The 26862-nt window shown below is 35.7% G+C and overlaps 1 protein-coding gene, 2 long non-coding RNA genes and 1 other non-coding gene across 8 annotated transcripts; 1 reads left to right on the top strand and 3 right to left on the bottom strand.

Moving 5' to 3' along the window:
- Nucleotides 1-164: 164 nt before the first annotated feature.
- On the bottom strand, nt 165-26082 carry arhgef3 (Rho guanine nucleotide exchange factor (GEF) 3). Of its 5 annotated transcripts, none has more exons than XM_077528691.1 (11): nt 25753-26082; nt 14707-14766; nt 8349-8459; nt 7903-8223; nt 6915-6977; nt 6722-6818; nt 6569-6645; nt 4566-4823; nt 3260-3430; nt 2987-3176; nt 165-1639 (listed from the first exon to the last, which is right to left on the bottom strand). In XM_077528691.1, exons 1-11 carry the CDS (start codon nt 25768-25770, stop codon nt 1251-1253), a joined length of 1755 nt encoding a protein of 584 aa, XP_077384817.1. In that variant the 5' UTR covers nt 25771-26082; the 3' UTR covers nt 165-1250. The 5 variants fall into 5 exon arrangements, with proteins under 5 accessions (XP_077384817.1, XP_077384816.1, XP_077384813.1 ...); XM_077528690.1 differs by having other exon boundaries at nt 14707-14769; nt 25753-26081; XM_077528687.1 differs by lacking the exon at nt 25753-26082 and adding an exon at nt 17571-18590 and having other exon boundaries at nt 14707-14769.
- Nucleotides 18831-20179, top strand: LOC144023368 (uncharacterized). Its single transcript, XR_013284536.1, has 3 exons — nt 18831-19129; nt 19543-19773; nt 20047-20179. It is a non-coding gene; the product is annotated as an uncharacterized LOC144023368 (long non-coding RNA).
- Nucleotides 21937-22955, bottom strand: LOC144024465 (uncharacterized). The gene is made up of 2 exons (XR_013284775.1): nt 22745-22955; nt 21937-22659 (listed from the first exon to the last, which is right to left on the bottom strand). It is a non-coding gene; the product is annotated as an uncharacterized LOC144024465 (long non-coding RNA).
- On the bottom strand, nt 23037-23140 carry LOC144024596 (U6 spliceosomal RNA). Its single transcript, XR_013284815.1, has one exon. It is a non-coding gene; the product is annotated as a U6 spliceosomal RNA (small nuclear RNA).
- Nucleotides 26083-26862: the final 780 nt, after the last annotated feature.

The following is a 26862-nucleotide window of genomic DNA, read 5'->3' as shown; positions in this document are numbered from 1 at the left end:
CAAATTAAAACGTTATTTAAATTAAATTAATTTACATTATTTTTAATTTTGACACTGATATTTTATATTATTGGATTTTTTTTAAATCTGCCTTTTAAACATGTTTTAAAATGAATTAAAAAAAAAATTTAATGACACATTTTATGCAGACAGGTGACACAAGACAGATATGAATGGCTTTATTCCTATATCCATGTACATAGACACATTATACAGTAGTTCCAGCAATACACAGTACAGTCTTTCTCTGATTGCCATTCTTTTTTTTTCCATATTGTAACAATCATAACAACACAGGAGACAGCTTCTTAGCATCCTGCCAAATCGTTTTGTTTTGTTTGTTTTTTTAAAAGGTCCAATATCTCACAAGTACATACGCTCCAGGTGTAATGCACATTGACATCATATGATGACCATATAAGGGCATTGGGGGCGGGGTATTCTGACATGACCTGCGATTGGCGATTGATCCCTAATGTAACATGTCTGCAAGTTCGTGATCTGGACTTGTTCAGATGCAGGGGGGGGGGGTTAAGTCGGAAGTAACCTTTAGGATGACCATATAAGGTGGGACCTGAAGTGATGTCATGCCCATATGTGAGGAAATGACATCATCAATTTGGCAGCATGCCAAGAAGCTGACAAAATGAGTTTGACCAAAGGGTCACATTATTCATGAATAATAATAATAAATACATTTTTTTTTCGCAGTGATTGTCATACAGTGTTCAAATCCTGGACAAGGTGTTTATCAGCCTCCCTTTCAAACTTTCGACTGAAATTGACAGCAAGCTCGCATTGCAAATGTCACATGACCAAACCCAGGCAACCGGGTGAGCCGTGAAGTTCGCAATGCGCGCCCGAAGCCACGTTGACGTCGATTTCAGTTGACAGCGGGGGGCGGTGTTGAATGCAATGTTAGCGTGTTCGGACTCGTGGGGGCGCATAGAACGCGTTACTGCGTCGAAATTTTTCAACTTGAGTTCCCAATGAAGGCCTTTTCACACTGCACTTATTAACAACAACACACAATGGTGGAGTAATTGCAGAAAGTGTGAAAAGATTTTACATTCATCACATCTCTGGTAAGGTGGAAAATTCCGTTTGACGCAACAGCAAAATGGCGGCTTTTCCAGACTTTTAAAGTGACTGCAGCCTTTGGTATAAGTCTCTTTGGTATTGTTGTCCCTGGTTACCATGGTGACCAGACATTTAACCAGACCTTCCTGGTAGTTTGTGAAGTGCAAACATCAACATCGTACGTTCTCCTCGTCGCTGGCGTCCATGTTGTTGAACACTTCCTCCATGTCCTCCTCAGCGTCACCATTTTGTCTCTCGCCTGCCTCGTCCTCCATTTTGATGCTCAACTCGGCCCGTTCCGTCTCCATGTCCACGGCGCCGTCGCTTCCCGTCTCCGCTTCGCTCGCCGTCCCGTCCTCGCCGCCCCCGCGCGGCCGTTTTTCGTCGTCGTCGTCCGGCCGCGTCCCGGCGTCTTTCGCCGCCGCCGCCTCCGCCGCCTCCTTGGCCTGGCGGATGCAGTTGATCCACTGCTGCTTGTTGAAGGCGTCGCTGGCCTGGAAGCAGTGACTCTGCGGCGCGCCTCCCGAAACGCGGTACGACACACGGAAGAAGTTCTTTGCTGCCAGGAAAACAAAAACGCGAGGTGGTTATTATGTGAAGGCAAAACATACCTGTCATAATAACCAAACAAAGTCTCGAGGCCATCACTAACTTTGGTTTGGCGTACAATTGTCAGCAAATCAAACAATTCTACTGTTTTACTTCTTTTCTTTTTTTTTTTTTTTGCATCATCTTTGGACAAGAACATATAACTACCGGACAACCGTTTTTCTTTCTTTCTTTTCTTTTTTTTTTTTTATTTAATTTTTAAATTTTTTTTTTTTTTTTTAAGCAGATGATGATTCCAATGTTTGGCAAATAAAATTCATAAATAAGAAAATATTTAATAAAGAAATATATTAATAGATAATTTATACAAAACAAATAATAAATAACCCTAAATAATAAAATACAATTTAAAATAAAATAACTTCATTTTTGGGCCATCAATGTTTACGAAAATAAAGATATGAATGGCAAGCAGGAATTTGATATTATCATAGTATAATATACTGCATGTATAATTACAGTAAATTTGACAGTGCTTTGTCATTTAGTATTTAATTTTACAACAGCCATAAATCATAAAAACTAAAAAAAAACTTTAAAAAAAAACGTGTTTGCCGTATTCCAGGACGCGTTTTTGAAGCGTTTGGCCTGGCGGGGGTCTGCATATGGATGACCAAAACTGCCAAAATTCAAAATAAAAAAAATAAATGACTACATAAATAAATAAGTGACTAAACGTGAACATACAAATGAAATATAAAAAAATATAATTGAAAAAATTAAATACAAATGTTAGAGATATATTTTTTGTTCTTTTTATTTCCACTTATATTTATTTCTTTTTTAAATATAATTTTCAATTTACATTTTTTATATCTGTTTTTGTTTTCACTTTTAGTCATTTATTTATTTTAAATTTTGGCAATTTTGGTCCGCCATACTGCAGCATTTCTAATACTGTACAACAAATGTATTTTTATTTTTTTTTCGATGTACCCAGTATGAGTGTAATGAAAATTGTACATGTGAGTATGAGAATGTATTATCATTGTGCATGCCTATGAATTTCCTGTACATACGCTATTGGCAAATGTACGTATGTGTTAAAGTGCAGTTGTATACACGAGCAGGATTGCACATTTTCTTTTATTGAAATGTATTCATTTACTGTATTAATAATGAAAGAAGTCAAACGGACGAGATACATTTTCAACTTCTTCCTACCTTCTTCGAACAGGTAAATGATTGCATAAGTTTCTTCTTTCGATTATTTGTTTTTTAATTTGCTACTTGTTTATGTTTATATGTTCAAACCAACAAAATGGCTTTGGCAGCGACCCGGCGGTCAAATACGGACTGCGCTCGTTGTTGCTGAACGCTCCCCGGATGGACCCGCCCACTCTCATCTCGCCGTCCGATAGGTCCTCCAGGTCCAGCTGGCGGATGGGGATTGGTTGGCGGCACAACTGGTAGCCGCCGGGCTGCTCGTTGAGCGAGAGCGGCCGAGTGATGACCAGCACGTCCTGGAACAGGAACACGTGGAGCTTCTGCGCACGGGTGTATGAAAACGTCAGTTGCAGCCCTAATCCAAACCATTCCGTTAATCCTTCACGTAAACGCGTTTGCTCACCAGCCCTCTGTTGTTCTTGAGCTCGCCGTGGCAGCTGAGCGTCCTGGAGCGCTCGATGAGGGCGTCCCGGTGGCCCAGCTCGGCGTACAGCAGACGCTCCTTGTAGAACTGACACTCGGACTCGCCCGTGCGCTTGTTGATGTCGGCCAGCGCGCGCTGGACCAGCAGCATCTGTCACCAGTCGGCCGGCGGACGCAGCGCGGCGGGGAAAGAAAACACGACTTTGCTCACTTCGGGGGGCCACAAGAAGACGTGCGTTGTACGACACAAAATAATGGCATCGATCACATTCAGGGAAAAAGTTGAAATATTACCAAAATTATCATTATCATTTTAAAAATTATTTACATTTATTTATTTATTTTAAAAAAGTGATTTGTTACTTTTACATTACATGTCTTATTTTTTTTTAAGTGATTTATTACTTTTACATTATTATTTTTTTTGAAAAAGTGATTTCTTACTTTCACATTACATTTATTTAAAAAAAAAAAAAAGTGATTTATTAGGTTAATTGTGCTCCCCATTCCTTTTTGTTAATTGTTATATATTATTTATTTATTTTTTCTGTTGTTATTGCAAATCTTTGCTGTTTTCCAATAAAAAGAAAATTTCAAAAGAATAAAAAGTGATTTATTACTTTCACATTACATTTATTTTTTTTGAAAAGTGATTTATGACAGAGAACAAAGTAACAAAGTAAGTTTTTTGTTTTTTTTTAAATCAAAAGTTGATTTTAATTCTTTTTTTTTTTTAAAGAAAAATTACATTATTATTATTATGGAAAATAGTCATATTGAGAGAAAAAGCTGTATCCTAAATTTTAAGCTGCAACTAAAAAGTAGAATGTACAATACCATTTTTTTTTTTTTTTTTTTTTTTTTTTTTTTTTACCAGTAATAGTACACACCACTTGAATAGTTACTGATACCAGGTACTGATACCACCAGCACTTTTGATACATAAAATTTTCCTCACGAAAATAATGGCATCCCAACATTACATTTTTCCTTTAAAATGCATGAAATGAATGTCAATTTTCTATTTTTTTTCTGATTTTTAATTTCTAGTACCTGATTGTAAAACGGCCACAAGAGGGCAGCCGACATGAGATACCTTGAAATAAGGCCGGCTATTGGAACTCGGCCATTTCTACTGAAAAATTAATTTTGACAAGATTCTTGCTTAAGTAAGCATAATTAAAAATATATATATTTAAATATACTGGTAGTTGAATTTCTCATAGAAAAATATTCTCTGGTATGGACTGACTAAAAAGAGTTTGATGCAAATGTTTTCCCCTCACCGCCCGGTCCAGGTGCAGGCGGTCCGGGTGCTGCTCGGGCGTGTGCTTGAGGATCTCGCGGATCAGCAGCGGGTACTTGACCAGGCGGCTGCGCGGGATGTCCAGGAAGTTCCACAGGTCCAACTTCCTGCTGAAGGGCGACTGCTGGCAGCGCTGCAGGAAGTCCTGCACCCGCCGGTCCTGCTTCTTCTGGTCCAGCAGGGCCTTGGCCCAAACCTGGTTGCTGCAGTACGCCGTGTACGAGGACAGACACGGCAGCTGCACCCCAACGCATAAAAACATCGTTGGCATATCAGCAGAATATTTTGCAACGTTAGCGAGTCTTTGCTCTTCATTGCAAAAACATGAAAATATCGCACACTTTTACAAACACATTCATTTGTTGAGAATATGTACTTTGGATCAGTCAAATAAAGTCATGTCGGTTCGATCCATTTTTTGAGCTTCTTTTATTCATCCAAAAAAGTGAAAATGTCCTATCAAATCGCTTGTCTAAGACACGTTCATTTTCTAAATAAGGTCTTCTCTCAGTTAATTAACACAAAGTAACGGACGGTGGTCAACTTCATTATTGACGCTCTTGTGAGTCTTCACGTTTCATTCCAAACAATGAAAGAATATTTTGATTGCCAATCATCTGTTTTAATAAAACACATTTGTTTCCTAAAATTGTCTGCGCTCGGTTCATTAAAACAAAGTAATGGCGGTGAGCTTCATTGTGGGTGTGGCTTTGCTCTTCATACAAAAAAAGGTTGATTTTTTTTTTTTTAACATCCTTTTGAGCTACTTTTGTTTACCTGTATACAAAAAAAGTGAAAAAAAATCCTATTTTCTAAAAACAGTCTGCTGTCAGTTAATTAAGACAAAGTAATGGTGGTCAACTTCATTATTGACGCTCTTGTGAGTCTTCACGCTTCAAACAATGAAAGAATATTTTGATTGCCAATTATCGGTTTTCATAAAACACATTTGTTTCCTAAAATTGTCTGCACTCAGTTCATTAAAACAAAGTAATGGTGGTGAGTTGTGGGTGTGGCTTTGCTCTTCATACAAAAAAAGGTTGATTTTTTTTTTTTAACATCCTTTTGAGCTACTTTTGTTTACCTGTATACAAAAAAAGTGAAAAAAAATCCTATTTTCTAAAAACAGTCTGCTGTCAGTTAATTAAGACAAAGTAATGGTGGTCAACTTCATTATTGATGCTCTTGTGAGTCTTCACGCTTCAAACAATGAAAGAATATTTTGATTGCCAATTATCGGTTTTCATAAAACACATTTGTTTTCTAAAATTGTCTGCACTCAGTTCATTAAAACAAAGTAATGGTGGTGAGCTTCATTGTGGGTGTGGCTTTGCTCTTCTTACAAAAAAGTTTTTTTTACACCTTTTGAGCTACTTTTATACAGCCAAAAAAGTGAAAATGACCTATCAATTTGCTTGTCTAAAACACGCTCATTGTCTAAAAAAAAAAAAAAAAGGTCTGCTCTCAGTTAATTAAGACAAAGTAATGATGGTTAATTTCATTCTTGACGCTTTTGTGAGTCTTCACTCTTCATTCCAAACAATGACAGAATATTTTGATTGCCAATCATCGGTTTAATAAAACACTTGTTTTCTAAAATGTCTGCGCTCGGTTCATTAAAACAAAGTAATGGTGGTGTGCATTCATTCATACAAAAAAGTTTTTTTTCAACCAATTGAATTTTTTTCCCCAAAGTATGCGGGTGCCTGCTTAAATTATGACTCTGTTTTGAGTCTTGAAACTTCATCCTCAAAACTTTACTTTTATAAACAATCATTCAATCGAACCAGTTCATTTTCCAAAACTGTCGGCACTTGGTTCACTAAAACAAAGTAATGACGGCTAGCTTATTCTTATCCTCTCCTCTCTCCATCCAAATAAGTCAACGTTTCGTTTGTCATCTGCGTAGACGCTAACCGTCGTTTCTGCACCCTGTCCATTAACACAAAGTAACAACAACAGCAACGTTGATTTCATCCTCACCCAGTCGCTGAGGATCTGTCCCACGTGTTCCGTGGAGCCGTCCGGGTTCCTGGCCTGGCAGAGGCGACTCAGCAGGTCTGAGGACGCACGAAAACAAAATGCGCTCGCTCAGCACTCGTCTGTCAGAAGGAAAACCGGATCGACGTGCGCAACCTTCATGAAGGGGGATCAGTGAGTCCAGAGTACCGAAGATCTGGTTCAGTTCTTGCTCGGTCATGATGGACAGCTTCAGCATGGGGTCGTGGTAGGCCTGCACAAAACACGCACGCACACACAAATGTGACGATTGGGACCGATTGTGTATATGTAGAAGAAAGTACCAAAAAAAAAGTGTTTTGTTGTTGACCTTCTTTGCCAATTTGAGATCCTCCACCAGATCTTGCTCGCCCTGAGACAACTCGAAAATGGCCTGCAATGGAAACAATGGAGTATTAGGATCAAATGATCACATTTTACATTATTTTTTATTATTTTATTTTATATAAAATTTTAATTCTAAAAATTGAAAATATTGGGAAAAAAAATCTAATTTTATTTATTATTTCTTTATTTTATTATATATATATATATATATATATATATATATATATGTAAAATTTTCCATTATTTTTTATTTTATATAAAATTTTAATTCTAAAAATTGAAAATATTGAAAAAAAATCAAATTTTCTTTTCTTTCTTTCTTTCTTTCTTTATATATATATATATTTTTTTTTTATTATTATTATTTTTAGAAAAACTAACTACAGTATTATGAATATGATGATGATGTAATCCAAATTTAAAAAAAAAAATTCAAGAAAATGTATGCTTTTAAAATGTATGTTTTTCAAAAATGAAAATATTGTAAAAAAATAAATAAATAAATAAATTGTCAAGGTATTGCTGTATCTGTCAAACTCACCCATCAACAAGTGATGTGGGCGGGATCAATTTTCTGATTGGCGAGATTGACTCACGTAAAAAAAAAAAAAAAAACATACAACTGCAAAATAACTGCATTAAAAATAGGTTCAAACAAATATTTTTCAGAATTATATTTGAATTAATAAGTGAAATTATTTATTTAAAACTATTTTTTAATTAATTAATGTATTTATTTTTACTCTTTTGTTGCTCTATTTCAGATTCAGGTAGATCCACAACACAGAGTAAAAAATATATATATTTTACAAGATATTTATTGATATCTACAATTTTGGCACACAGAAAGGATTGATTGATTGATTGATTGATTGATTGAATGACTGATTGCTTGATTCCAAAACTATATTCTTGCTTGCACCTTTTCCTAATTTTCGGAATTTTTTTTGGCGGCGTGAAGCGAGCGTCACCTCCTGCCGTTTGATGTCTTTGGGGCTGAGCGTTTGCGCGCTTCCCAGGTGGACGTCAAAAGTCTCGCTCCACAGTTTGCTGTCGCGGCGCTTGCCGGTCGCCGCGGCAACCCTGCATGCCGCCGCGCCGCAGGAAGAAGAAGAAGAAGAAGAAGACGAAGAGGACGACGAGGAAGAAGAGTTGGACTTGGCCGCTGAGGTCGCGCGCGTCTTCACGGACGAGGACGAGGAGGAGGAGGAGGAGGCGACGGCAGCTGGAGGAGGAAGAGGAGGAGGTGGCGGAGGAGGAAGAGCTCGTTCCGTCCGGAAGCTGATGGAGCGCTGCGGGAAGTTCACGTCCGTCAGAACAACAACAACAACAACATATCTCTTATATATTAAAAAATAAAAAAAATAAAAAAAGAACAACAAACGCCTTCTTTTTTTTTTTTTTTTTGGAGGCTCACCTGCAGCGACTGGCCGAACCTTTTGAGCGGCGCCGTCTTGATGGGCGGCAGGAGGCCCGCCAGGGACGTCACCCTGGAGACCAACGCTTTACTGCGTTTGGCGCTCGGCTCCTGATAAAAAAAAAACAAAAAAACACAGATTGTCATGTTAGCATGTCGGCTAACATCATCATCAGTCGTGTTAACTTGATCTGCCATTTGGATTTAAATTTAGTCTCATTTTTAGTCCAGTTTCAATCACGCTTGTTCGTTTTTAATCATAGTTAGTCCACCAAAACCCGTTTTTATTTAGTCTATTTTTCTATAAATCGAGCATTTTTGTCTTTATTTTAGTCCAAGAAAAAGATAACTTTATTCGTCTAGTATTTGTCAACAAAAATTCTTTTCCATAAAAGGGACGAGCAGGAAATGACGGAAATTCTTGTGAAATGTTGTGAGTGCGTTAGTAAATAAAATGAATCCTTTTGGAATATTTATTTGACAAAAGTATCATAAATAATTTGTGATTATGTTTTAAAAGAAATGCAGAAATCAATACCACATTTTTTTTTATTGATGAGAATTAAGTTGTATTATCATTTCAGTAAAAAAACAAAGTTTGACTTTTAGTGAGAAAAAGTTATAAATACTACAAAAAAAGAGTTTTCCCACAAAAAATAGTCTTACTTTTTGGGAAAAAAAAGTCACAATATTGTAAAAAAACAAACAAACTTGAATTACAAAAAAAAAATAAAAATCCAGTGAGGCTAAATGTTTAATATTTATTAGATAAAAAAATATATATAAGAATTTTGGAGAGATTTTGAAAAAAAAAAATCCATTTGATTTAAAAAAAAAAAAAAAAAAAAAAAAAAAAAAAAACATTCCACAACAACTCAAGAAAATTCTTTTCCATAAAAGGGACGAACAGGAAATGACAAAAATTCTTATGAAATGTTGTGATTTAAATTTAGTCTCAGTTTTAGTCCAGTTTCAATCACGCTTGTTCGTTTTTAATCATAGTTAGTCCACCAAAACCCGTTTTTATTTAGTCTATTTTTCTATAAATAGAGCATTTTAGTCTTTATTTTAGTCCAAGAAAAAGATAACTTTATTCGTCTAGTATTAGTCAACAAAAACCGTCAACGTTTTAGTCGATCCAAACACTTTCTCAAGTAGCATTCAGCCAACCACCAGGGGGCAGTGCATGGTTAAGGCATCACTAAGCTTTCTAAATAACATGCTAGGCTATATGCTAGCTTGCTAACCGCTACAATAAGATTGGGACAAATAACAAATAGAAACATTTTTCATGAAAGTTAATGTTCACCAAGATGATAATAACGATGTAAATGTAGTTTTAACTGACAACGCAATATCTCGCAGTATCATTCGCTCCGCAAGCTAATACGGAAGCTAATGCGCTCATGCTAAGCTAGGAAGTCGGCGTCAAAGCCCGAGCCAAGTCGTAATCAATATTTCTCGTCATACTTTTTCACTCACAAGGAAACAAGTGTGAAAACAACATCGATGATTTCATCCAGCATCGGCAGACGTCATGAATTGAACAAACCAGCAGGTTGACGCTCAAGATCACCGTGAGAAACAAAACAAACATTTCATGCTTCGGATGGATGCTGTAGTTTGTTTGTTTTTTCAAGGGGGCAAAAAGTCAATACAAAATCTGATTCTGAAAAAGGCAAGAACATTATTTTTCAAAATAGTCTTTTTTTTTTTTTTTGAAAACAAATTTTATAAAAATAAAGTACTTTTACCAAGATTTTTTAAAACTATTTTTTCCCCTCAAATAACAAACCTTGAGAAGATATTGAAAATAAGTCTCATTATTCTAAATAAAAAAAAAAATTTCTTTCTTTTGTTTAGATCAATTTTATTCTTATACAACAAAAAGTGAAAATACTAAGACACTAAAGTATTTTTGGAATAAAAATTTCTTACACTTAAAAAAAAAAAAAAAAAAGTAGTAAAATTCAGAAAAAAAAATATTTTTTTAAAAGGCTTATATCTTATTTTACAAATAAGCTTTTTTTAGATGGTTGTACTTTTAAAAGAAACAAAATGATCATTTTAGTCAAATGAAGTCATATTTTTTTCACTCAAATTGTTTCGATATTACACAAATTTAGTTTTAAAGACATTTTTTTTTCTAGTCATAATGGAAAAAATAATTTTATCTCACAATATTAACGTTTTCAGATAAAAATCACATTTTCTCCCCCCCCCCCCAAAAAAAATCAGAATTTCCAAGACTAAATTGACAAATTGATGCTAATGTCACAATGCAGCAAAATGATCCAAATGTATTTTGTTTCGTGTTATCATCATACCAGCACTTGTTTGCTCGCGTGTTTGCTTCCCCCCACCGAAGACGCCGACTTCAAGCTGCGAACCAGCAGATCCAAACGCTTCTGCCCGGCAACCATGATGCTCCCATAAAAAAAACAAAAACAAAAACAAACAGAAGCCACTTGCCCACAACTCGGCAACAATCTGGAATCCAAGAGAACTTAGAGCAGCTCAAAGTCCAACTGCTGCTCACAACAAGCAAACGAACTCCATCCCGCTTAAAAGCGACTCTCTCTCTCTCCCTTTGCGACGCTCGCTCACTCATCACTTTTTCTTTCTCGCTCTGACTCATCACTTCGTCGCTCTTTCACTGCTTCCTTCCTTCCTTCCCACCTTTTCCTTACTTTTCTCTCCCAATAATTAAGGAAAAAGCTCCGACATTCCACGATGAAAATGCTTCAACTCAAGAAAATTATTTTCCATAAAAGGGACGAGCAGGAAATGACGGAAATTCTTATGAAATGTTGTGAGTGCGTTAGTAAATAAAATGAATCCTTTCGGAATATTTATTTGACAAAAGTATCATAAATGATTTGTGATTATGTTTTAAAAGAAATGCAGAAATCAATACCACATTTTTTTTTATTGATGAGAATTAAGTTGTATTATCATTTCAGTAAAAAGCAAAGTTTCACTTTTAGTGAGAAAAAGTTATAAATACTACAAAAAAAGAGTTTTCCCACAAAAAATAGTTTTACTTTTTGGAAAAAAAAAAAAGTCACAATATTGTAAAAAAAACAAACAAACTTGAATTACAAAAAAAAAAAAAAAAATCCAGTGAGACTAAATGTTTAATATTTATTAGATAAAAAAAATCTATAAGAATTTTGGAGATATTTTGAAAAAAAAAAATCAATTTCATAAAAAAAAATAAAAAAATCCCAACATTCCACAACAACTCAAGAAAATTCTTTTCCATAAAAGGGACGAACAGGAAATGACAAAAATTCTTATGAAATGTTGTGAGCGCTTTAATAAATAAAATAAATCATTTCTGAATATTTAATTGGTAAAAGTACCATAAATAATTTGTGATTACATTTTTAAAAATGCAGAAATCGATACAATATTTTTTAATTTCATTTTTTAAGAGAAACGTTGTAAAATTACAAAATGAGAATAAAATTGTATTATCGTTTAGATAAAAAAAAAAAAAAAGTTTCAATTTAGAGAGAAAACGTTATAAATACTACAAAAAAAATCTTACGTTTTGATAAAAACGTCACAATATTATAAAACAAACTTGAATTACAAAAAAAAATCCAGCGAGACTAAATGTGTAACATTTCTTAGATAAAAAAAATAAATAAAAAAAAAGTAATAATAATTGAAGAGATTTGGGGGGGAAAAAAGTGTTTGATAAAAAAAAAAAAAGGTTTTCAATAAGTACAAAAAGTAAAAAAAATAAATCTAAGTCTAAATAAATAATAATATAAAAGCAAATAATTTGTTTGCGTGTGCGTGCGTGTTGGCAGATGACCCGCGAACGAGCTCGTTTGTAAACAAACTCATTCGTGCTGGTGGCCTCGCTGGCATCGATCACTTTTAGCACTTTTAATTAGTTTTTTTTTTTGTGTGTGTGTGTGTGCATAATTTGCCCTACTAGCTATGATATTAATCTTTGTACAAGCGGCGTCACAAAACGTTCACAGAATACAGTAAGACTTGGTTTGAGATCCACCATAATGTAAAATATTAACGTCCCCTTCACAGACAAAAACGTGCGCAATGTGAGGAACACAACGGCGGCCATTTTTTTCCCCCCCTGACAGACACAGTTGACTCGTTTTCATAGTTTTTGCATTCTACAGTATTTGTTGGTATTAAACTTGAAAGTCACGTGACTTTCAAGTTTATTTGTCAGGAGATGGATTAAAAAAAAAAAAAAAAAAAGTGTGCCACAATGGCTTGCGTGTCGTCCAATAATTGCTCAGCGAGCACGTGACCCCGCCCGGCAACAAGTTCATTAAAAACACGTCAATAATGAATTTAGACGAGCGACTCACGTGTCGATTTCCATAGACGGCCTGTGACAAAAAAAAATGTTTTTGTTTTTTTTTTTGAAAATTGCAAACATGGATCGGCCAGCTCACTCCCAAATAAGGTCACGTTAAAATAATAATAATAATAATACAAAAATACAACCAGCTAACTAATAATTGCTACCTGAAATTATTTTAATTATGATTAATTAAAAGTAACATTTGTACATAAAATGGTTTGTTTTATTAATGTTTTTAGTCAATAATTTAGAATAAATCAATTGACAAATTACTTCAGGAATAAAACAAAGTACAGAAAAAATCAACACATCTTAGGAAAAAAATAGCAAAATTAATGCACCTTATAAAATTCAAAAAGCGCAAATAAAATAATAATTCATGCAATTAATATATTACTTTTAATTCATGTAATTATAATCACTTAAATACTTATTTGATTGGAAAAAATGTTAAATGTTTCTGTAAAATTACTTATTTTACTAATATTTTATACAATTAGAAAATTGTCTAATAAAATTAAAGAATGAAAAAAATTAAAGCGTCTATTCTTATGAACCAATTTTAGGGGGAAAAAATGCCAAATAAGCAACAAAAAAAGTTCATTTTAATATAGTTAAACAAATAAAACCATTTTTTGTTGCACTATTTGCAATTAATTCAATTATAATTGAATAAATCAATTGACAAATTAATTCAGCAATAAAACAAAGTACAAATAAATCAACGCATTTTAGGGACAAAAAAATGGCAAAATTAAGGCAACTAATAAAATTCAAAAAGCGCAAATAAAATAATAATTCATGCAATTAATATATTACTTTTAATTCATGTAATTATAATCACCTAAATACTTATTTAATTGGAAAAAATGTTTAATGTCTCTGTAAAATGTTTTATTTTCCTAATATTTTATACAATTAGCATATAGTCTAATAAAATTAAAGAATAAAAAAAATAATGCATCCATTATTATGAACCAATTTTAGGGGGGGGGGGGGGGGGGAGTCAAATAATGCAAAAAATAAAGTTAATTTTTTTAATACAGTAATCCAAACAAAAATATAAGTAAATTATTCTATTGCACTGCAATTAATTTAATTATAATTAAATGAACCAATTACTGAATGCAATAGAAAGCTCAAACATAGAATTTAAAAAATTATGAAAAATATTTTTCAAAGCGAATTTGAGGACGAGACGTCTAAACGAATGCAACAACTTTGACCTCCTTTCAAAAGTGGGGGGTCGTGGAAGTATGGGGGGGGGTCGCGCATCCTGTGCTGGCTTTGACAAAAGTGGGAAACGCCCGGGAAGGAACTGGCGGCAGCGCTAAAAATACAAAAATACAAAAATAAATAAATAAATAAATACAAACGTGTGCAAACCATGCCACATTTGGACACACAGTGACAGAGAGAGCAGCCAAAGGACCGCCCCCTAAATAAAGCAACTTTTTCAATTTTCTAAAATTGTATATTATTTAATTTAAGTTATAATAACTGTAAAAAAAAAAAAAAAAAAAAAAGTTTAGTTTAAAGTGTTAATATTTTTCATGACAAACACTTTATTGGCAGTTTATTCCAATATTCATCAAGATTTTTGGGGTTTAAATAAATAAATGAATAAATAAATAACAATAACAATCATAATATCATAATAATAATAATAATAATAATTGTTTATTTTTACACCCAAAAAATCTTGACTAATAATAATAATAACAATTATTATTATTATATTATTTATTTATTTATTTATTTATTTAATAATTACAATATAATAATATTTTAAATAATAATAATACTAATTATTATTATTATTATTATATTATGATTATTATCATGATTGTTATTTATTTATTTGTCTTTTTTAACCCAAAAAGATTTGACTACTACTACTGCTACTATTAATAATAATAATAATAATATATATATATTTTTTTGATTTTTTCTTCGATGCTAACGCACGACAAGGTAGTAGTGAAGAGCAGAAGTTGAACTTGAGCTTACGTTGATGTCCAGACTGCAGAGGCTGAGCGAGTCGGCATCTCTGCTGGCCTGCTTCCTCTTCTTCTGAAAAATGCACAAAAATCATGTGACAAATAGCCACCCAATTAATTGGATGATACATTCAAATCAACATTTTTTTTATTTTTTTTTTCACATGGTCACATTAGACAAAGATAACTGCAAAAAAAAAAAACTGTCCAATTTTTGCCATTTTTTTTTTTGCTGTTGTAAAGTTAATTATTAAAGGAAAAAATATTGTAAAACAATCAAATGTAATTAATTTCTTTACTGTTGTCAATCAAATCGATCAACAACCTTTAAACAGCCTTTCCAAATGTCACAACCAAAAAAAGTCAAAGAAAGCACAACACACAAGAATATATATTAAAAAAAAAATGGACACACATAACGCTTTCAAGTACCACTTAATGAGACAGCAAGTCATAAAAAAAAAAATAATACAAAATTAAAAAAACAGTCTGAGCACACGTGGTACCATTGTTTTTTTTTTTTTGTTTTTTTTTTCAAGAGCTCAGAATTGTTCATTCGGTAGTCTTACCGATTCAACGTCTTGTCATCATTGCTCTTTCTTTTTTTTTTTTTTTTTTTTTGTGTGTATGTGTGCGTGCGTTTGCGTGCGTGCGTGCGTGCAAATACGTATAAATTTATACTCATTCATTCACCTAAAACCTTATAAATATCCCATTACCCTTCGCCTTAACCAGGTACTTCAGAATCTTGCCAGAGTCGTGAGATTTAAATGGTCAGGAGACCAGAGAAAAGGTCAGAAAAAAAAAGAAATAAAGAGAAAAGAAAGGTAAATCAAAGTGACATCCAGCACCGACCAAACACTTCCTGCCTTCCCCATGATTACAAAATCAAAGTCTTACGCCAACCCCGGAAGCCTCTAAATTCCAGCAAATTTAGCGAGATCTCAAGAGCCCAGAGGAAAAACTAAAGAGAGGAAGGAGGGAAGGATCGATAAGGCAGAGTGAGATCAATAGAAGCCAGTACATCCAATCCATCAAGGTGAAGTCCAGCACCAACAAGACCCCTCCTGCGTGGTTACAAAACCGGAGTCTTATGCCAACCCCAGAAACCTCATACTTCTAATAAATTAAGATCTCAAGTGACCAGAGGAAAAACTAAAGAGAGGAAGGAGGGAAGGATAGATAAAGCAAAGTGAGAACCACAGACACCAGCACCAACTGATTCAAGGGGCTGTGGGAGGGAGAGGGTACTTCTGTTGAGTTTCAGTAGATGCTGGTGCGACGGATCTGGCATGCATAAGGACCACCACCAAAGAAAGAAGCCGTCAACCGCGGTCCAGCAAAGCGAGCACTCCCCCCCCCTAACAATGGTACCATTGTTATCGGCTGGGAAGTGTGTGACACGTTTTCCTGCAGGTCGCCATGGCAACAAAACACAAAGAAACAACATGGGGACAACAAAGAGGCGAGGAGACCAGGAAAAGACGCAAGCGCTGCGATACGTCCGATTTTCGTCTCAAATCGATACCAAGCAAATACTGCTGCTAGTATCGCCGATACTGATACTGATACTGATACTTTCCGCTTGGGCTCTTCAACATGCCATAATGTAATATGTATCGAAACGATAAGCGATGCTCACTTATCGTATCGATGATGTCGATACTTGGATGGATCGAATGACGGGACATGAGGAGAAGATGGAGACGGGATGTTGTGGCGGAAAAAAAAAACAATCTCAGGAAGTTTTGCAGGTTCGTGCGTGTGTTTGCGTGGACGTTGTTGTTTTGGACATTATGTAAGATGACGACGTTTACCTTTGACTCACTGCCTGGGATTTTTGTCGGACAATTAAGAAATTGAAAAACAAAACAAAAACGAGACGCATGAGTCACTGTTTGCGTTATGTCGGGAAAGTTCAAACGAAGGGTTCGTTTTTTTTGCAGTTTTAGTTCAACGCTGAAGCGCTACAACTAATTGTTTTAATCAATTTGTCGAGCAATTTGATTGAAAAAAAAATGCGTTTTAATTTTCTATTTGCTCATTCAAAAACAGGACATCATTTCAAATTTGGCAGTGGAGAAAATACACAAATTGAAATGAATTATGATTCCGGTTTGGTCTGTCAGAAAATCAGCCAAAAGCTTGACTATTGTTTTCAAAAGTTTGAGGGCTTATTTTGAAACATAAAAACAAAATCAGTCCGCTTTCAAAGTGGGCCACGGAAATCCGAGACGATTAACTGTTGACGTGCCGAAATTCGGAGGAGTCGAGCAAGTTTAAGTCGAACTCGACTAAGTGCAATTTGTGAAGAAATTGCGTGGGAATGCTGAAAGATGAATGCTAATTGCTGAACGTCAGTCCCATTGAAAATAAAGGAGGTCAAGTTGATCTTTACCGTTAAATTGTAAGAGTACTGTAAGTAATGTGGAATCAGACGAGATATACCCTGGAAGGAGAGAATTGTTTTGTTTTTTTCAGCGAGTTGAAATTTTGAACGGTGTAAATCGCAAGTATTATGTGGGAGTTACTTTGACAGCAAAAACATGAGGAGAATAAAATTCCATAATAATAAAAATAATAAGTAAGAATTAAGAATCTCATTAACATATGTGGGAATGCTGTGTCAAACATAATCATTTCATAATAATCAATTCAACGTTGCACATATAAGTTGCTTTTTAAAATCAAATAATGAATCAGTTAGGTCACGAGATTACTTTCAAATCAGGTGAATTTGTTAGCTACTAGCTGTATTTTTAGCTGTTAATTAATAATTTACTCTTAAAAACCAAGTACTGTAATCAGTAAAGTAACAAAGTATACTTGATGAAGGTAACCGTGGCAACGCCGGTCCAAATTGTCGCAACTCACCCGATAGTAAAGCAACAGACAGCAGCCCATCATTAGCGCCTCACAACTGACGATCGCATCGGATGCAGCAACACGAAACTTCTTCTTCTTGGTTTTTTTCTTTTTTTTTTTTTTACACGAGCCGTCGAGAAGAGCCGAGAAGATGCGGCCTTCTTGTCAGGCGCCGGCCGGGGAACAGGAACCCCCTCCAGCATTGTGCGCCGGGTGACCACTCGGCCAGTCGGTTCCCGTCGGACAAACAGGAAGTGATGTCGGCGCGGGGGGGAAAAACAGGCTAAAATTAGGAGCTCCGGCAGACGCAAGCACGACAACAACAAGGCCATTAAAGCAGGTTGACCTCCGTGACCTGACATTTAGCATGAGTATTATTTAACTTTTTGGTTTTGTATTTTCATGTAGTTTTATGAATTTCCTCTTCGATAATCATTTGACATTTTTTTTGCCTAATATTTAATAGTATCTTGCAATATTTTTTAGATATTTTTTGTCTTAATATTTCAGTATTTATTGTCTTCTTTTGCTTTTTTTTTTTTTTTTTAATGTTTGAGCAAGATGAGCAAACAATGAAATACAAATGACATTTTTAGCACGCAAATGCTAATGTCACTAGCATGTAGCATCATGGTGATGTATTATGTATTTTATATCTGGAATTTATTTAACTTTTTTTTGTATTTTCATGTCATTTTATGAATTCCCCCCTTGATAATAATTTTACATTTTTTTGCCTAATATTTCATCACATTTTGCAATATTTTCTATATATTTATGGTCTTAATATTTTAGTATTGTCTTCTTCTTTTTTTTTTTTTTTTTTAATGTTTGAGCAATATGAGGAAACAATTAAATTTCTTCTTGCCATCTTTGCACAAGTTGCTCAGGGAGTAAACTGGCCTCTGACCCTTTATAAAGAGTTGTGTACAAATTTGAACATTCCCTCAACCAATTGGAGTAGGAAAAATTCAAAAATTCTACCAATCAGAGTTCAGAGTCAGTAAACATTTACTTTTTGTTTTTATTCGCACGCTGCAGAGTCTCACATCAAATACATTCAGAGGCCTTTGAAGTGCATGCAAACTGTCTGCAAGAGACCGCGCACCAAGTTACTTTTTTGTCAATTTGGCACATTCATTTCCTTTACCAAAATAAAAGCATACCAGCAGACAATTCTGTTACGCAACAAGCACGTAGAGAATCAAACAAAATTATTTTACTTTTACAAACAGTAAGTACTCGTATTTTAGTACAACACCGTCGTATAGGTCGCTTGCACATGTCGTCACTTCCGCCTCGGATTTCTCGTAGTCGCCATGCTGGGTGGCCTCCATTTACGTAGCGATTCGGTCTAACACATATCTATCACGTTTGTTTTCTGCGTTTAAAATGGTACATTGTTGCTGCATCGTTGGCTGTTCGAACAAAGCCAAGGGGGAAAATGGTCGGTCTTTTTTCCGAATTCCGAAAATAATTAGGAGCCAGGGCCTGGAGACAGAGGAGTGCGGACTCCGGAGGGAAGTCGTTACTTTGGGCTCGTGTGTGCAGCGATCACTTTGTGAGCGGTAAGCTTGTTTACCTTTATTTAATGCATGAGGATTAATAACGTTTCGACCGCCCATATATGGGCAAGTTGCTTATGTTTTGGATTCATGAGCAAGCAAGTTCGGTAGTACAAGCTGGCTAGCGGACGTTAGCCGAAAGCTAACATCGAACATTTTCACCCAAGTAGTGCCAGTGCAAAGTGTTTACTGCTGAAATTGGATTGATTAGTCTTGGGCTTTTAATGCCGATAACATGTTTTTTGGTGGCAAAATGTAAACTTGGAAAAAAAAGAGACAGAAGGGGCTGATGCAAGAAAACAGACCCCCGGTAGCCTACACATCATGCTAAAGAACTTATTCACGGCCACCCTACTGCGGTAAAATAACCAGTCTTTCCATATTTTATTTGTTTATATATTTGTTTATTTTAACAGGTCGCCCTGCGCCCGTTTTTCTGTCCAATCATCCCGACTGGGCTCCAACATTAAAGTTGGGTCCCAAGTTACAACATCTATGTCTCAGCCCAGTCGGTGCCAAGATATGAACGTGCACAGGAGAGACAAGCAAAGAAAAGACGACTCGAAGTGGCAGAGATTGTTGCAGTTATGCAGCCAGATGGCTCCAGTAACCTGTACCCTCAAGTACTGCTGACATCATTGACTCTGGTATGCCACTCAGAATTCATTACATGATATATTGTATGCATGAGTGAATGTATGTGTTTATGTTTGTGTGGGTACACGCACCTTATATTTTAGAGACATTTGGAAGTGTTTATAGAAATAAGTATTTGCCTGTAGCAATGTTCATACATTAAAAAATGCAACAAAATGTGTACATTTCTTTTACACTGACAAAAAAACTATACTACTTTACTATATTAAACCTATTACTGGTACCGTATTTTTTTGTGATTTTTTCTTTATTTTTTTCTTTAGGGATCTCATGCCACACCGACTTGATTGCCAATGACATGATGGAAACGAAGGCGAGCATCAAAGCATTGGAGGAGGACAACATGCGACTGTTTGTTTGGCGCTAATAAAGGCAGCGTTTATACAAATTCTATTGTTGGGTTTGTTTACAAAGCTATACATAATACAAATGACAGGATTTGACTCAATGTGCAATATGGTCCCTTTTAAAGTAATGGCATAAATCTCTATTATTTCTAAAAGCACAAAAAATGAAGTGAATAATGATTAGATGTAGTAATTTCAGGGTTAAAAATTGAACTGTTAATTAATGTAGTTTATTTTAGCACAGGTGCCTACCATCCTGAGATGACGGTATGATGTAATGTTGATGGGGTACGCAATGACTTTCATTATGCTATGTACAGAGGAAAAAGTTGCTCTCTTTTAAATTTGTTTAATGTAAGACAAGTACCAGTACTGTGTTACAGTTTTCCCAATAATCCTTGTTTCACACTTGTCACAAAACCACTGTCCTTTTGGCAGTCTAGATTGGCACACTTCAAGTGATATCATTTGATTTTACAATCTGCTGCAGCACAAAAAACTACTTTATTCCGCATCTTTGAAGTACATGAGCAAGTGGTAGGTGACAGCGGCTGAGCAGGAACACTGGAAGTCCACTGCTGATCTAGTAAATGCTCTCCCGAGCAGTTCAGGTAAGGAGGGGATTTTGGAAAAAACAAACAAACTGGCTTTTCCAGCTGGCCAAAACGAGCGATCTGGGTGGACTCGCTCAATCACACTTTGTCCACACCACAAAGTCGCAGAAGTCCGTCCAGTTAAACTCATCTGTGCCTGAATCTGAAAATATTACAAACATTGTAATGAAAATATGAAACATAGAATTAAATAAGAAACTACAAAAAGTAAAGCCATACATACCTGGTAATACTATTGGTGTTGTCGTGACAAGTGATGGGAATTGTTGCCATCCGGCACCAGACAGAAATTGGGTGTTGTGACAGCCTCCTTAACCGTGAGATCATAAGAAAAGCTGTCAGTATGCTCAGTAGTTACCATGAACACGTTTTATTGTACTGGAAACTGAAACTAAAAATACGTCCTCTGAGAGTGGTTAACCTTAACCATTTAGAATAAGTTGATTAAGTAACATGTAACTAGTGAAAGGGTAGCATTAAATTTAATTAAGCCACGGGGAGGCTGTGCATAGTTACTTTTTATTCTTATACGCTCTGCCATATTTGCCTGTTATAAAATTGTTAGAAAAACCACATCAGGTAAACCTAGCTGTGCATGTAAACACAATGATAACAGGAAGCCTGAGAACAAATCAACATTTTTGTGTGCAGAATTACCAACACCATGTGGTTTACTTACGTGCAACAGCAACCGTTTCTTCTGATGCGATGTTAAAGTTTACACTCTGTATCCACCCGCTTACAAAATAATTGTAAGCCTCCAGGGATTTGTTGGCGTGTTATGGAGCATGTTGTCAACACGAGGTAGGGAAAGATGTCCAGAGATGTCACATTTGGCCAGCAAGCTTTCTCCGTCAAAAAAAAAATCACCCTTGGTCAGGACGTAATTAGGATCAATCCCGCCACACAGAGACACCTTCTGCCTGTATCGTTGTTTTTGATCTTCCGGTAAATCGTGAAAATACTGCGAAAATTACATCAGGTTGATAAGCTCTACCGTGTAACTCGCGAGTGTACCTTGTGAACCGGAGGACACCCAATATGGCGCCCGAAGGAAAAACTCCCATGATGCATTACGATGTGCAAGCGACCTATTGTCGAATCGAACACGCATCGTGCGTGCGCGAGCACACACGCGCGCACGCGCACCCCAAAAAGTGCATGTGAGTACACACAACACACTCACACAATAGCCTTTTCATCAATAATCACCGTGCAACTTTTATTTTTTGTGCAAATAAAGGGAACTTTGCATTGAGCTCAGTTCAAGAAAACGATAAACGCTCCTGTGGCGCCACCTAGTGGATTTTGGCTTTTATGATTTTCAACACACATTCAATACATTCTGGCCGTTGATGACACTCTGCTGAAAAGTTTAAGTCTTGTGCTGGAGGAAATGCACAAAAAAACACCAGGTGTACAGTGCATCAAAAAACGTGCAAAAATGCGATTTATAATGGGACGTAATTAGACAAGACTTGGTGGAAATATTTTGGGCGGTGCATAAAACTAACTTCCCCACATATAATAATGACAACACAAATTTTTAAATGGTGGATGGTGCCATTTTGAACTTCAACATATTTTGACATTTTTTGACAAAATTCAGCCCTCTAACTCATTTTTTGCTATGCTTTATCTATGATAATATGGCTGCAGTAACAGTGAAACGCCAACAGTTGGTGCTATACTGCACGGGGGTAATTAAATACAAATGACATTTTTAGCACGCAAATGCTAATGCTACTAGCATGTAGCATGTAAAGATTTTCCATTCTTTCCTTCGAAAAGGAATTTGAAATGAAATAAGAACACAACTGTTCATGAGGGGGATTACGAATACATGTTGTGCGGCTACTGTACACCCACCTTTAGCCTTTGCTCATTGTTGAAGACGTGTATGCTAACTCTGGATCTAAAAAAAAAAAAAAAAAAAAAAAAAAAAAATAGAAGGAAATGAAAGCGGCCATGACTGTTATTAATCACAATACAATACTTACACTAGATTGTGTATGTACACGTCTATCTATCTATCTATCTATCTATCTATCTATCTATCTATCTATCTATCTATCACTCGTAGATTTGAGCTGTACTCTGTTAATGTATTATTGTCATTTTCAGAATTGTCCACTAGATGGAGTCATTGTATCGAAGGGGGGGAAAAAACAAAAAAAAACACAAAAGCCAATTTTACAACTTGATGGGGGGAAAAAAATACAAAAGCCAATTTTACAACTTGATGGGGGGGGGAAGAAAAAAAAACACAAAAGCAATTTTACAACTTGAAAGCAAAATTGGAAACGCTTCACGATTGTGCGTGTCATCCTTGCGACAGGGAAACCATGCTAATCTTCTCTGTATCGTTCCAATTTTAGTATGTGTGTCAGTGACACAACTGTTACAGGTGTCTGACACGTATAAATAGCATATCCAGTCACTACTATCCATAGTTACGGTGTTCAACACACAACGTTCTTTTGCACATATGCCTCCCGGACACTAAAGCTAGCACAGCACAAGCCATTAAGGACCTGACTTAGAAATCACATCGACTTTAGCAACGATTTAGAAGACGGGGACTTAAAGTTACTTGCCAGAGGAGAAAGGGCTGCTGGGTAATTTGCAAATGAGTTTCCAAAGAGCGCCATGATTGGTTGCCTTCGACACAGTGCCGATGGCGCATGCGCCTTAACTAGACTGCCATGTTCAGAACTTGACAAGAAGACAAAAAAAACAAAAAAAAACAGACAAGACTTGGCATGACATGAAGAAGTAACTTTCATCTTTTGTCTGCGGAGTGATTTGTTTGTCACCGTTTTTATTTTTAACGCCGGATGCCTATCTTGACGTAAACTTGCATTACCCCCCCTTCCGGATTTGGCTCACCGGGAATCGAACTTATGCCTTCTACGTCAAAAGGAACAACACGTAAATCAAGAATCATTTGAAACTCCAACCTAACGACGATAATGTGCTTGCATAAGTTGTTTATATTTACTCCCCGATTCTTTTTTTCTAGCCAGCTGACATTAGCTGAGTATGTGCCAAGACAGAGCCGGGCTCGGTGTCAGGCGAAACAAGAACGACCTCTTGTGGCCTTACATGGTAAGTACGTCAAGATTTACGTCACAGGTTCGTCGACAATATTGATTTCGTTTTTACATTTGTGTTTTTTTTATTATTCGGTTAATTTTAATAATATTTTAATGGAGGTTTGTGGTGATTATTTTTTTTATTGTTTTTGTTTGTATTTATTTTTTAAATTACATTTTAAAAGTAATTTTAAGTAATTGCTTTTTCAGTTTTAGTTGTTTCATTACTTTTCTCCAACAAATTGACAGGCGACCAGTCCATTTTTTGTCTTCGCGCCCTGACACCGAACTGGCGACCAGTCCATCATTTTGATCATATTTGCATGGCAGAAAAGCAGCAATGCAGCATACCTGCTGCGGAGGTTTTGACGTGGCGATTATTTCGTAAACAAACAAACGCCTGGTGGACGGACGACATTCCTGACAAAAAAAAAAAATGGGCGTCAGCCTCGATGAAACGGCTCGAGCTGCTGTGTCAAGCTTCTTCAGCTCTCTTTTTGACACTTGCCACCACTTCCCGTTTAACCGCGAATGGTCAACCGGGCCCGTCAGCCGGCCAGCTACCATGCAGGCAAACATCGACACAGTCTGTCAAAAAGCTGGCAAAAATTCAGCCAAATTGACTGACTATTATTATGATTATGACAAAAAAAAAATAGACCCACAAAAAGGAGAAAAGTGGGACAAAAATTAGGCAGAAATCCAAGACAAAATTGTGTGTTTGGTTAAAAAAATAAGAGTGTGACACAAAAAAAAAAATATATATATATATATTAAAAAAAAATTGGCAAATATTGACAAATCATAAAACGTGGAAAGAAAAACGGACAAAAATCACAAAACACCAACAAAAAAACAAAAAAACAACACAAAACAAATCTCACAATAAAATAAATATGTCAATAATATGAACAATGGCATAAAATAAGATAACAAAAAAAAATTAAAAATTACATAAGAACCATCTGTCAAAAATATCTGACAGAATTTTGACCAAATTCGGGCCCCAAAATGGGACAAAAAATGGACGAAGTAAAAAAATAAAATAAAAATTTATTTATTTTTAATTAAAAAGATGTAAAAGACTTTTTTTTGCTCTTTATTTAAATGTATTTGTAAGAATCTGCACATAAAAAAAATCCATCAAAAGAGCAAAATAAAGTGGCAAAGTTTTCCACTCGTTTTTCTTTTGACCTTTTGCCTTGGAGGCAACCCTATTTCAAGTCGACCACAAATCCAGATGAGCTTAAAAAACAAAACAAAAAACAACAACTTGGTGCCAGGGGCTGAGGGGCTTGTTGTCTTTTCAGGCTCCGCCCACTGAGCAATCACAGCCGTTTTGAATTTTTTATCAAGTGCCTTTGCTCACTCGATTGTTTGCTTTTTTTGTGTCCAACTTTGGGAAAATGGATGTTTGCCGCCTTCATTTGTGAGTTTCATTCATTTCGTGACTAAAAATCAGACTCCGATGACGCGCATGTCAAATCAATTTTCTACATTCAAATCAATTCAAATGCATAAAGAGTCATCTTATTCATAAAAACACAAACAATTATTTGATCCATCGTTAACAATGATCAAATTCATCAATTATCATTTAAGGTGGGTGACATCAGTGGCTGCAGTCAGTCTGTAGGCGAGTGTCTGGGCACGAGTTGTGGTCTACAGCAGCTCCTTGCGAGTTCGTATTTTGGATTTGTTTGCCCCATTCAATAAATATGTATTTCAAAAAGAAAGACTATACAACATTAAAATCATAATGTATGCAGTTATTCAAAGAAAGGCAAAAACAACTATATGAATGGCATTAAATCATATTACCCCCCCCCCCCCCCCGCCCTTTTTTTTTTTTTTTTTTTTTAAGTGTAAACTTGAATGGCAACTGTGCCAAAATGAAGCATGTGAGAGCTCACCTGGCGGAGGGCTGCCATCCATCACCTGCTTGCATGGGACCGCCGACCGGCCGCTATTCGCCTCAGTGGGCCCCTCTTTACTCACTTGACCTAAAAAAAAATATCACCCCCACCCCCCAATAAAAAAAACAACAAAAAAAACAAAAAAAAAACTGAAGCAAGCTCCCGTCTGCTGTCGTCTCCCCCTCAGCAAACATTAAAAATTATAAAAAGCAAAGCGTTTTATGGCACCCAAAAGGTCAAAGTTTGGCTCCAAAAGTCCGCCAGGCTGGAAGAACAACAACAAGAAGAAGAAGAAACAGCAACAACAGTGAGTCAACTGTCAAGAAGCTGAATGACTCCAGTCAAGCGAGAGAAAAGTCCGCGGGACGCGCTTCCTGTACACGTTGTCATTGTTAAGAAAATAAGAGCACAACAACGTTTCTATTTTCAAACGTGCCTTCAGAAAGAAAAGATATTACAAAAAATAGGATTAAAAAATAAAATAAGAAATATTAGAAAAACATTTGACAAAAATAACGAAAAAAATGCTAAAATATTTGAACAAATAGGAAAATTTCAATCCAATTAAATCACCTTAAAAAATACAAATAAGACTAAACAAATCACATTAAAAAGTGGAAAAAATATATTTTTTTTTAATTGGATGAAATAATCCCATACATTATGAGTAAAGCAGAAAAATATTAGGAGGAAAAAAAATAACGTGGGCTACCATTTTCTTGTAATACTTTTATTGTGAAGTTCGACATGTTTTCTTGAAGCCACCACGCCGGCTGTCTGTTGCGGGTTTTTTTGTTTGTTTTCCCCTTCAGGGGACGAGCAAATCTCATTTCTTTCTTGTCTCGTCTCGCCTGCTCAAAGCAAATCACAGACCGACATAACACGCTTCTTCAGTCGGCATGCTTTCCTTCCCCTCGCTGGGACGTGGATTTCGGTTGAAGTCCCGCCTTCCCGGTCGCTGCTGATTGGCCAGTAATTATTTCATTGAATAAAAGAAGTTCATAATAAGCCTTAAAGAAAAAATTATGTAAATAAAAATATTTGTTATTAAAATTAGTACAAAAATATTTTCAAAAATGTAAACTTGTTTAAAAAAAATGAATAATT

Source organism: Festucalex cinctus, chromosome 8 (genome assembly GCF_051991245.1).
Source record: "Festucalex cinctus isolate MCC-2025b chromosome 8, RoL_Fcin_1.0, whole genome shotgun sequence".
Classification (NCBI taxonomy): domain Eukaryota; kingdom Metazoa; phylum Chordata; class Actinopteri; order Syngnathiformes; family Syngnathidae; genus Festucalex; species Festucalex cinctus.
This window is presented reverse-complemented; position numbering and strand designations above follow the sequence as displayed.

What these genes read in the sequence shown, in the direction of transcription:
- arhgef3 (XM_077528687.1), bottom strand. Translation starts at nt 17,603, where the DNA reads ATGATGGGCTGCTGTCTGTTGCTTTACTATCGG. An exon ending in GGTTCGGCCAGTCGCTGCAG is followed by an intron (nt 8,224 to 8,348) that starts GTGAGCCTCCAA and finishes AACTTCCCGCAG; the next exon opens with CGCTCCATCAGCTTCCGGAC. An exon ending in GTTCAGCAACAACGAGCGCA is followed by an intron (nt 1,640 to 2,986) that starts GTCCGTATTTGA and finishes TTTTCCTGGCAG; the next exon opens with CAAAGAACTTCTTCCGTGTG.